This window comes from Dromiciops gliroides, chromosome 2 (assembly GCF_019393635.1).
Source record: "Dromiciops gliroides isolate mDroGli1 chromosome 2, mDroGli1.pri, whole genome shotgun sequence".
Lineage (NCBI taxonomy): Eukaryota > Metazoa > Chordata > Mammalia > Microbiotheria > Microbiotheriidae > Dromiciops > Dromiciops gliroides.
The window spans coordinates 193234131-193246567 of record NC_057862.1 but is presented as its reverse complement, the minus strand read 5'-3'; the positions used below and the strand labels follow the sequence as shown (position 1 = coordinate 193246567).

At 39.8% G+C, this 12437-nt stretch overlaps 1 protein-coding gene across 1 annotated transcript in view; it reads left to right on the top strand.

Moving 5' to 3' along the window:
- The window catches only part of TMEM87A (transmembrane protein 87A), a 40913-nt gene that overhangs the window by 14232 nt on the left and 14244 nt on the right, over positions 1–12437 (top strand). Inside the window, exons 5-13 of the mRNA XM_043984927.1 lie at positions 234–287; positions 375–419; positions 3326–3443; positions 4261–4322; positions 5687–5870; positions 6548–6647; positions 7482–7575; positions 9221–9289; positions 11943–12051. Of these exons, the coding sequence (XP_043840862.1) occupies positions 234–287; positions 375–419; positions 3326–3443; positions 4261–4322; positions 5687–5870; positions 6548–6647; positions 7482–7575; positions 9221–9289; positions 11943–12051 (835 nt within the window). The remainder of the gene's footprint in view (positions 1–233; positions 288–374; positions 420–3325; positions 3444–4260; positions 4323–5686; positions 5871–6547; positions 6648–7481; positions 7576–9220; positions 9290–11942; positions 12052–12437) is intronic.

Genomic DNA, 12437 nt, shown 5'->3' with positions numbered 1-12437 from the left:
AAATGTAATATAGTCTAGTCAGGAGTTGGGCCACTCATTTTAGACAAGGCTTTGATCATTTGTGCACATCATCGATAAGAAATGCTTCTGATTGTCAGTACTACTTTGCTGCATTTGAAGTTAGAATTGTTTCTCTTGCCATAGGAGTTTCTGTGGGGTGTTGATATTACATGTTTTCTTAAGATTATGGATAAAGGCTTTTTTGATAATTCTAAGTTTAAATTTTTTTGTAGAGTTTTTCTGGGGATTTTGTGCATCCAGTGGTGCTAACAGGAGAAAAACCAGAGGTAATTATTTTTCTTTAAATCTTAATCTCTGAAGGGAGAGCAGATGTTCCTCAATTTTTAATCTGTCATGTTTTTCTCTGTTTTTAGGCTAGGTACAATGGAACGAACCATACAGCTGTTGTAGAGAAGCCTGTAAGTATGTTTGTGATGGGTCTTGGAGTACTGAGCCATATCTCAGTTTTAATTATCTTCAATATATTCTTGAATTTGATTTGTCAATATGTTAAGATTTAAAATGAAACTAAAGCAAACTGCAGAATTTGGAAAATTCATTATTGATGTGGCTCAAGTCAATAATTCTGTGTTGTACCCATGTTTTATCCAATTGTCTACAATTATCATTTTTTAATTTTTAAAAATTGTTAATCTGAAACCCAGATCAAAATGATAGGCCTTTAAGTCAGAGAACCCTAAAGAAACTTATGTTAAACTAGTCCAAGGACATGACAGTTTTATCTTATTTTCTATTCTGCATTCTAAGTTCTTTGTCAGTGGCCTTTTCTACTGAATGTATCTGGCCAGCATAGATAATTATTGATTTTTTTTTTTTAGTGAGGCAATTGGGGTTAAGTGACTTGCCCAAGGTCACACAGCTAGTATGTGTCAAGTGTCTGAGGGTGGATTTGAACTCAGATCCTCCTGACTCCAGGGCAGGTGTTCTATCCACTATGCCACCTAGCTGCCCCTGATAATTATTGATTTATTGCTAATTGGCTGACTTGTAAAAAACAAATACCCCATCTGGAATCATAAATACAGTTCTAGTTGTCACGTCTTAGGAAAGACCTAAGGGAGGACTCTAGAGGCATATTTCTGAGAAAAAAGCTGCTACCTTCCCTACAAAGTTAACCTTGATATTTATGGGTTGTTCTTACCATGTTTAAAAATTTTGAAAGATTTTTTCCTTTCCAGTCTCTTCCATTAGTGTAGGTCAGAGATAAAAAAAAACAAACAAACCCATATCAAATATAACCTAGTGTTCTAGGATTTCAGTCAGTCGGTTGCCACTAATTTAAGTGCCTGCTATGTGCCATGCACTGTGCTGAGTGCTCAGAATACAAAAGACAGTCCCTGCTTTACAGGAGCTCACACCCTAATGAGAGAGACTGCATGCAAACCATTATATGCAAATAAGAAACAAACAGCATAAATTAGAGATCAACCGAGGGAAGACAATAGCATTATGGGAGACCAGGAGAAGCTTCTTAGAGAGGATCTTAGAGATGAGATTTCAAGGAAACCATGCAAAGTAGGAGGCAGATATAAGGAGGAAGAGAATTTCAGGCATGGGGGACAGGAAAAGTACAAATGTCTCCAATTGGGAAATGGAAAGGCTTGTTCAAGGAATAGCAAAGAAATGAGTGTCATGGGGATGACAGAGTAAATGAAGGGGAGTAAGGTGAGAAGATTGGAAAGGTAGGAAGAAGGGGCCAGGTTGTGGAGGGCTTTAGAAGCCAAATAGAGGGTTTGCTATTTGATCATAAAGCACTGGAGTTGGTTTAACCTGGTCAGTCTTGTCCTTTAGGAATATCAGTTTGGCAGCTGAGGGAGAGATGGCCTGGAGTGAGTAGAGACTTTAGGAATGGAGTGAAAAAGTCTTTCAGGCAGACCAGCCAGTGGGCTATTGTGGCTGTCAAGGTGTGAGGTGACAAGGACCTGGGTCAGGGAAGTGGCAGTATCAGGAGAGAAGAAGCCATAGAGGATTGATACTATAAAAGTAGAAATGAGCCTATTTGGCAACTGATTGGATATGAGAGATGAGCGAGAGTAGGAGTCAAGGTTGACACCTAGGTTGTGAGCTTGGATGAGTGGAAGGATGACAGTATTAAGGCAGCTTGGAAGAAGGGAGGGTTTGGGGGGAAAGATAATGAGTTTAGCCTTGGACATAGTGAATTTAATATGTCTATGAGACATCTGGTTTGAGATGTCTAAAATGGGCAGTTGTAGGTATGAGACTGAAGATCAGGAGAAAGATATGGACAAATAGATCTGAGAATCATCTGCTTAGAGATTGTAACGATTGGAATGACGCCACCTGCTGGATACTTACTGTAGAAGAGTTCTGCCCATGAAGGGAAGGTCTTTGAGGGCAAGACCAGGAGTCAGGAAGTGACGCGGGCTAGTGGGAGGAGGAAGGAAGAGACTGGCGCTCAGTCTCGCTCTCTTTCCTCTGGACTCTGGCGGAGAAGGGAGCTAGAAATGTGCTCTCCCTTTAATAGATAGGAATCTAGGCCTTTTTCTCTCTCTTTACCAAATTCTTATTCTCCTTAATAAATGCTTAAAAGTCTAACTCTTGCTAAAGCTTATAATTTATTGGCGACCACTCATTAGATATTTTAGACAGTTTAGCTAGAATTTTAACCCTTAACAGAATCCTACCTATCCAAAGTGAAATAGAATAGAGGGTAAAGAGAAGAATGCCCAGGGCAGAGTCTTGGGCCATACCCATGGTCAGTGGGCATGACCTGGATGAGGATTCAGCAAAGGAGAAGTGGTCAGGTAGAAAACCAGGAGAGAGCATGGGCATGAAAACCTTGGGAGAAGAGAGTTTGAAGAAGGTGATTGAGGCTGAACAGAGTTCAAGAAGGAGAAAAGACCCTTGGATTTAGAGATTAAGGGATCTTTGATCACTTTGGAGAGGGATTATCAATTTTAGAATTTACTCCATTTAATGCTTTCGATTGATCTCTATCTCTTATTATAATCAAGAAATATTAAATAACCACTTTTGTGTGATTCTGTGCTAGATGTTTTAAAAAAACCCTTATTACAACATTTATTTCTTTTGTTGTTTTTTAAAAAATAATTTTGAAACCAGTGTTGTTTTATTATATGGGCACGTATGTGTGTGTATATGTATGTGTTTGCACACATTTACATCCATAATATATTTCAGGCATTCATAGAATTGAAGAATACTGCACCAGAGTGAGGGAATTTATCTCCTTTTTCTCTGCAAGCTTTAGGAATAAAATTTAAAGACTTGTAGGTAGCTTGTGTTCTTAATTTCTCACTGACTTAAACTTTTTTTCCTTCAGTCAACGAATGCTGCTATTAAAACTTGGCAAGATGGGCCATATATCTTCATTGTTCAGATTGGAATTTCATCCTCAAAGGAGTCTTTCAAAGAAGAGCCACAAAATAAACTTTTTACCAGTAAATTTTCTATTCCTCTTTATGCTTTGATATTAATATTTAATAATTGTGTTTAGTATTTGAGTAATGTAGTGTTGGGTGCCTTGTTTAACTGCTATGAGGAACAGAATAATCCATCTTCCTTATGTATCATTACTCTTTTTCCCTCTCCCTGTAAAGAAATTTTGCGTTTCAGCAGAGAGTAAGGGAAAAATGAGGTTCCAATATTCACAAAACCATGACACTATACTTACTGGTTGTGAAAGATGTAAGAGTTGACATTAGCTGTACAAATGTTCCTGGGAAGGGGTGTTCCTCTGTTTTTGAGGGTATTCATTTCTGGTGGATGGTGATGCTGTCTTAGTTGTTTCCCCTTTTAGTCTTTTTTTTTTTTTTTTTGGTGAGGCATTTGGGGTTAAGTGACTTGCCTAGGGTCACACAGCTAGTAAGTGCCAAGTGTCTGAGGCTGGATCTGAACTCAGGTCCTCCTGAATCCAGGGCCAGTGCTCTATCCACTGCGCCATCTAGCTGCCCCCCCCCCCTTTAGTCTTGATAGTCCAGTGGCTTAACTAATCATGGATAGTTTTGTTTGATTTCTACTTAGGGAAATTTGCTTCTGATTAAAAGATAGATGATGAAAACATGTAGTAATGATGTTTTTAGTTAGCAGGGGTATGTAATGATTACTAGCAGATATGTGCACTAAATTAAGTTTATTGGATCATAGTAAATGGTCCCATAAGAGTTTATCTACTTTCATTATGGTAATAGAAGAGTATAATTTTGTTGGTTTTCCTTCTATCCCTTTAATACCGGTTTTTGTTGTTGTTTTTGTCAGTGACTGTGGAAGTGAAGGGTCCCTATGAATACCTCTCTCTTGCAGAGTATCCCCTCATGATTGTAAGTAAAGTTATATTATTTAACCCTTGAACAGAATGAATTAATTTGTTGGATGTACTGTGATGTTGTGATGCCAGTTGAAGGCAGATACCAGAATATGCCAGGAGATGATATTTCTGGTGCTGACTGTTTTCTACTAGTTATGTGATCTTGGGCAAGTCCCTTAATTTTGGCTAAGTGAACTTCTTTTTAAAGTGAGTTAGACCAGGTGATTTAAAAAATTTAAACAGAGGGGTCACTATGACCAGGTTTGGGTGTCTGGTTTTGTGGGGTTTTTTTGTGTGTGTGTGGTTTTTTTTATGAAGCATGAAGGTATCATTTAGATAAGCCATCATCCCCTGATAGTTTTTCTTTAGTTCACTTTTCTTTATTTTCAATTCAAAATTCCCTTGTACTTTTCTCTTTCCTACCCATTGAGAAAGCAAGAAAAACCAAATCCCTTATAAATACCTTTAGTCAAGGCAAACAGATTCCTGCATTAGGCATGTCTTGCTTGGCCCTGACCCCCTAAATGTTTCACTTTGCACTTTGAGTCCATCACTTCTTTATAGATGGGTAGGGTGTTTCATCCTGAGTCCTTTAGAACTGTGCTTGGTTCCCTTGTTTTAATCAGAGTCCCTAAGTCTTTCAGAATTGTTGTCTTTATAGTACTATTGTTATTGTATAAATTGTTCTGGTTCTGCTCGCTTTACTTTGCATCAGCTCATATAAGTCTCTCCAGGTTTTTCTAAAACCATCCCCTCTTTCATTTCTTAGAGCAAAATTGTGCATTCTGTCACATCCATACACTATAACTTATTTCAGACATTCCCCATTTGGTGGGCACCCTCTCAGTTTCCACTTCTTTGCTGCCATGAAAAAAGCTGCAATGAATATTTTTGTGCATATAGATCCTTTTCTTCTTTCTTTAATCCTTTTGGGGTGTAGACCTAGGAGTGGTATTCCTGAGACAAAGGGCATGTTTCTCTTTCTCCTCTCCTTTTTTCAGAGTTACCATTTCATCTTGTTTCATCACTCCAGATTGTATTCAACCTTGCCATGTCTTTTTCCCACCTAAATGTTTGCTATTTTCGTGTATTTTTAGACTGAACCAGAAAACCACCTTTAATTAAAGAGTGAAGTTGCCCTTAACAGCAGCACACTCATGTGGTCTCCCTCTGTGAAGGGGGAAGCACAATTTCCCTGTGCTTGAGTTGGTGAAGTCCAAAAAACCAAAGTGATTTGATAAAAAAACATCTCTTGCATAGATGGTTGTTATGTGTAGAGTTTGTTTTGCTAAGGCTATGCAGCTATGCGAAATTTAGAAGTTTGGAATGGCCTCAGTCCTAATTTGCCTGTTTAACTCTTATCCACCTGGATGACAGTTCTTCATGGTGATGTGTATCGTGTATGTCCTGTTTGGTGTTTTGTGGCTGGCGTGGTCTGCTTGCTACTGGCGAGATCTCCTGAGAATTCAGTTTTGGATTGGTGCCGTTATCTTTCTGGGAATGCTAGAAAAGGCAGTCTTCTATGCAGAATTCCAGAACATTCGCTACAAAGGAGAGTCTGGTATGTGGCTGTAAGGGTTTTTATAGTTCTTTGGGGGTGATTAACAGGTTGGGTTTGTAGGAACTTTCTTGGGGGGCAGTGGTACGAGGATAAACTCAGATCAGCTATGTGAATGATTTATGCAAAATCAATGTAATTACAGAATCTGAAACAGAAATATGTTAAGTTTCAGATCTCAAAGCCAGATAACCCAAACATTCAGAAACTTCAGCACCAGGCCATGGTAGAGGGCCTGCTAAAAATATATGACATATACACATACATACGACTTATATTCACAACAAGGTGAAATGTCAGCAATGGTAATGAAAATGAGTTAGGAGGGGGCTTGTACTAGGTAGAGTGTTAGACAAGAAATCTAAAACAGTGGATCCTTTTGGTCTGAAGACCTATGTGAAATGCCTTGACTTCATTCTCATTGGAGGTACATATAAGAGGCGCCATCTTTACAAGGTTTGGAGCTTTTGTGAATGTTCTCTGAGAGGGACTGATTATGTAGGTGAGTCAAGCCCACTCTGCAGGATCATAAGTAGTATTAGCCTCGATGGCTCTAAGAGAGAAATTGAGAGGGAAATTTTCTTCTTCCTAGGGCTAGCAGCTGCTTTTTCTGAGAATGATGATTAAGGGTCCATAATCATTTGTTCTTTTCCTCTCCTCTTGTGTGCTTTTCCCTTCAGTACAAGGTGCCCTGATCCTTGCAGAGCTGCTCTCAGCAGTGAAACGATCCTTGGCTCGGACTCTGGTCATCATAGTCAGCCTGGGCTACGGAATAGTCAAGTGAGTAGCAGCTTCCTATAGGAAGTGCAAAAGCCTCTTTAAAGTGGAGGAATAATGAGAACTGGTCATTTCAGAGTCTTCCCTGAGAGCCTTGAGAATAGTTGGGATGGGTAAGGATTTTTAAATTACTCTGAGGTAAGCGGTCTTCTGAAAAGGGCTCTTGGATTTTCCATCATGTATTTGTGAAGATGAGTAAAATCTCTGCCCCCTTCACTCCCTGTTCCCCAAATAATTCCCCTTTATGTGTGTAAGTATTGTTTCCCCTGACACAGTAGTAGGAACTCTGTGAGGGCAGGGTCTGTTTCCTCTTTGTTCCTGTATCCTCAGGTCCTAGCAGGGTGCTTGACACATCTGTGGGACTGGCCGAACTTAATGAATGCTTGTTGTTCAATTGGTTTTATTGCTTGGGTCCACATCATTCCTCCTCTTTGCAACTTCAGAGGAATTGGTAACATTATAGTTGGTAATACAGCATGGAACTTTTGCTTAGCAAAGGGAGTTTACTTCCATTGGATGGGACATCTCACGTTTGGTATGCTGTTGAAATCAATAAGAGTAGATCTTTTTAGGGCTTAGGTAGGTATTCCCCAAATTCCCCTTTCCCCAATAGAAAGCCCTAGAATTTGGTTGGGATTTGAGCTTGTAACCTCAGGGGTATGTTTGTAAAGTACAGTGGTTCAAGGCCATCTGCATGAAACCATCTAGCACTTGGAGCCCAAGCCGCTTTCTACCCTATAAGGAATTGATTTTCTCTTCTCACTGGGACTGTATTTGCTATTTTGGGTTGTGTTGTGATACTCTTGCTTAGCTTTCTCTTTTGTTTCCCTAATTTAGGCCTCGTCTTGGAGTCACTCTTCACAAAGTAGTGGTGGCAGGAGCTCTCTATCTCTTGTTCTCTGGCATGGAAGGCGTCCTCAGAGTTACTGGGGTCAGTAACTTCTTAATCTGAGTTTTCGTGGTCAGCACAGGTATAACTTGTCTCTGTTCTTAGTGGGCGCAATGGGTTGTTGAAGAACACAACAAAGAGAAGCAGAGATTACTTGCTATGTAAATCCTTGGCTCCAACTTTCAAAATGCAGCTATAACCTACTTGTCTTTTTAGTCTTCCTTCTGAATCATGCTTAGGAAATACTTGAGTGAAGGAGAGTGAATGGTGCCATCCTCTCCAATCAAATGATTGCTATTTAGGTCTTTCTCTTAGCAAGGCTCTTGTTGCAGGGTAATGGACCCTACAAATGTGCTGCTGCTGGCTCTATTTGATAGTGAAGCTTTTTCATTATTAAATAATGGTGCTTTTTTTTACTCTTCGGTCTTTTTTGTTTTCCAAGCAGTTCTTAAACTGCAGCTAACTAAGCTTCACTACATGTAATCATTATCCTCATGTAATAGGGAAGTAGAACCAGAGCAGTGAGGGTGAGATAAAAGGGAGGCAGAAATTGGCCTTCACCGAGCACCAAGTAGTAGTAGTCTTTTATTTACTCTTTTGAATGGGAAGGGGACATGAACCCAAATAAACGACTTTCCCTAATTCATTCTTACTTGTTTCTCCAGTCAGATACACACCTGGATTGAAGGGGGTGGGGATGGGGGGGAAGCCCCATCATATGCACTGAGAATCTTGCAAACTAGGCTCTGCCCCCAAGGAAACTGAGCCTAGCAGGCTAACAAAGATTGGCCCTGTAGTAAAGTGGCGTTGAGATGCCAGTTTGTATTTCAAGTCTTAAGTATATTTCAATACCCCAATGTCAGCAAGTTTTCCATGGACTTTTAGAAACTTTAACCCCTTATCCTTTTACATTTTCTTTCTGCTTCTCTTGCTTTAGTCTTTTTACGGTCCTTTGGCTCTGATAGCAAACCTGGCCCTCTCTGCGATTGATGCCTGTATTATTTTATGGATATCCTTTCAGTAATGTCCTGGATGTTGAGTAAAGAATTAGACTATATAAGAAGCTGCTCTCTGTGGTGAAAGGTTAATGCTACCAGAATTAACCAGATCATAGCAAATTTTGTGATACAAATAAAACACTGCTTGTTAGCCTTCATTGTAGTTTGTGTCTCTGGAAAACTTGCATATTATTCTTTATGAAATAATGATGATGTATTTCTTTTTTCCTGACATGAGTACGGCAAAACAACATTTCATCTAGAAATGCAGAAATGTAAAGGACCAATAACCTGGTTTTTAATTTCATTTTTCAGTTTTAATGTCAGGGAAAGAGAAGGGATGGTTTTTGGGAATTCTAGAATAGGCCTGTGTTTCTGTCGGTACAGACACTCCATAATATGTTTGTGTTAGAATAGCTCCTTCATCACTTAGCGGAATGTTGTTTTATTTTGAGGTCGAGCTCTAGCTGACATTAGGAAATGCTCACAGAGAAATAGTGAAAGTTTATTAGAGAGAGGGTAAGAAGTGGGTTCTAGCTGCTATCATTTAGAATTAAGTGCAAAAATAGTCTGACTACATTAGGGATCAGTGGTGATTTGCTCATATGTATATAGAGTTATGTGCTAGTTTCTTTCCTGTGCCTATCCAGTCATTCTCTTTCTTACTACCTTTTTCTCTTTGTCTCTAGGCCCAGACTGACCTTGCTTCCTTGGCCTTTATCCCCTTGGCTTTCCTAGACACTGCCCTGTGCTGGTGGATATCCTTCTTTATTGGTTAATTGATGGAGTCCCATTTTTCCCCCTCGAGTTGGGTTTTCATTGATTTCTCTGCAACAAGTCTTTTCCAGTTTTGTTGATTACTCCTTAGTGCTGGAGACAGGGTATTATTTAGGCCTTCCGACTTGATAGCCCAGGTAAGCAGTTATAATCTACCCATATTGTATCAGAAGCTAGTGTATTGGTGCCTGACTGTAAGATAAGAATGTGAACTAGCTTCTAGGTTTTTTGGGATGAGAATTCTTGTGAGCATTTCACCTTGATAGTGAGTCTTCAACTGGGAAGCCAATGTGATATTAGGACAATTGTAGGAACAATTAATAGCCTGGGGCTGTTGGTTGCCAGTTTTAGACTTTGGCAACTCACTTTGTAAGAGGACTTGGAAGCTGTGAAAATGGCCCGACTTAAATATAGTGTGGCTTGAGGAGCTGTATGAGGTTGATTTGATTGTTGTCAAAGCTTAGGTCAGTTTAGCAAGGTTTTAACTTCCTGAACAGGATGTGTTGTGTACCCGTGTAGCTGAGCAAGACAATGCTCCAGAGTAAACAGTAGCTTGTCTGCACAGTATTGCCAAGCAGCTGACAACCAGTCTGCTCCTTGTAAGTTTATTCTTCCGCTTTGTCAGGGCATTATATGTATTCAGTTTGGATGTCATTTCTAGTTGGTTGTCTTCTTTGTGTCTGGCATTGTGTGAAGTTGTGTAATACCTTTCTCTTGAAAAGCTTGCTAATGTAATATAAGGCTGAGAATGGGTGCTTTTGTGAAGTGCCGTGAACTTGGGTGCGTTGCTATCATCAAACATGTTTTGAAATAGAAGCATATCAAGTAAGGGAAGTCAAGGCAAGAAGCATTTATTAAATGCTTGCTGTATGCCAGGCATTGTGCTAAGAGCTGGGGCTATAAATAGAAGCCAGAGTGAGACAGAGCCTGCTCTTAGGGAGCTTGCATTCTGATAGGGGAATATAAAACAAAAAGGAGCTGAAAAGCAGGGGAGTGGAGGGAAGAATTCGAGGGGGAGGGATGGTACCATATGGCCAGTTATCCATCTAGCCCAGTAATTTTCCCAGTGTAGTCCAGAAGGAATCTTAGGAAAGTGGAGAAGGAAAGTATCATCAATTGTAAACAGAAGTGCATTGGGTCCACATGGCCAGATCTATATTGAATTTAGCGGTTTTCAAAGTGTGGCAGGGTTAAGAGGTGGTCATTTCACATACTCAGAGATATCCTGCCTATTATTATGATGATTCTTGGATTAAAAGTAGCTTGGACAGTGCCATGGACAATCCCAGATTACCTGTTTTTATTTTTCCTTCCTCTAGCCATAAGAAGGTGAGAAAAGGGATGGAGATTAGAGGTAGCTTAATGTAGCTGCTGCTTCTCCCATTTAGAGAAGGGAGCCAACTTTTCTGGGGGCACTTGTTTGGAAATAGGAGATTTATGTCAGTCTTTGTGCACTGGAAATTTTATATACCTGGACTTTTCCACTTAAGGTAGTGACAGTTTTCATACAAGCTGCTGCTAGGTAGGTTCCAGAGGTTTGGGGTATGTAGGAACAGCTTGAGAAACTGAGAACGGTAGTATTTTAATCGTAGCAGTAGACTAGGGCCAACAAGGAAGGTGTAGGCATCATTTGGGGGTAGAATGGGAATAAAGGAGGATATACCAACCCTTTAGTTGATTGTCCCTCTCTACGTCCCTTCAAGGCTCAGTTAAGGTACTCACTTTTCTATAGGGAAACCTTTTCTGATCCCTCTAGCTTTTAGTTAAGTCAAATCAATATACACTTAATAAGTGCCTACTATTTGTCAGGCACTGTGCTAAGCACTGGGGATACAAAGAAAGGCAAAAGACAGTGGTACCCTTGTGGAGTTCGAAGTCTAATGGAAGAGGCAGCCTGCCAATAACTGTATAAAGCAGATATGCACAGGATAGATTGGAGACAATTCTAGGGAGGCCCTAGGATTAAGAGAGGTAGGAAAGGGGGGTAGCTAGGTGGCACAGTGGATAAAGCACTGGCCCAGGATTCAGGAGGACCTGAGTTCAAATCTGGTCTCAGACACTTGACATTTACTAGCTGTGTGACCCTGGGCAAGTCACTTAAACCCTCATTGCCCTGCAAAAAACAAAAAGAGAAAGAGATAGGAAAGGTTTCTCATAGAAGGTTGGTTTAGTGTCTTCCCTGTCTTTATGTTTTATCACTCATTTAGTTCTTCATTTACCTATTGTGAACCCCTTGAGTTGGTGTAAGCTCCTTGAGGATCCCCAGTGCCTAGCACATAGTACATACTTAATAAATGCTGAATTGTATATTTTGAATGTAATGCTTTATGTTTTTTCTTTGTCTTGTTTCCTCTCGATCTTGACTTGTTCTTCTTTTTCTTCCCTTTTATTCTTCCTCTTTTTACAGTTTTCTTTCTCTTTTTATCTTTTCGACTCCTAATTGGTATAGCATTATAGTGTCCTCCTTGTTAATTTTCTCAAGTTTTGGTGGTATTTCTTTGTGATGGTAAGTGGGAGTTAGTAGGTATAGGGTAGGGTGTGAGGAATTTTGTGGCCCACAAACCAAAATGATTGAGAAATAGAACTCTAGCCTGATTATTTCACCTAACTTTGACTTCCTTGACCTACCAATACATATTCATCAGCCTGACTCAAACGATGAAGCTCCTAAAACTTCGGAGGAACATTGTGAAGCTTTCTCTGTATCGCCATTTCACCAATACTCTCATTTTAGCAGTTGCTGGTAAGTTGTGAAATTTTTTGTCTCCCTCTAAATGAGATCTATCCAGGGATTTTCAGCTTCTTGCTGCAATATACTATAGTGCAAAATTCAGCAAAGTGTTTCCAATGAGGGTTCAGTGGTATATAGGAAAAGTAGATGAACAGTAGGTATGAAGAACAAATAATAACTTCTTAAAGAGTCAAATGATTTCATTTAAATAAATGGAGGAATGTAGTTGGATTCTTTTTTGTTTTGTTTTTGCGGGGCAATGAGGGTTAAGTGATCTGCCCAGGGTCATATAGCTAGTGAGTGTCAAGTGTCTGGGGCCAGATTTGAACTCAGGTCCTCCTGAATCCAGGGCTGGTGCTTTATCCACTGCACTACCTAGCTGCCCCCTATAGTTGGAT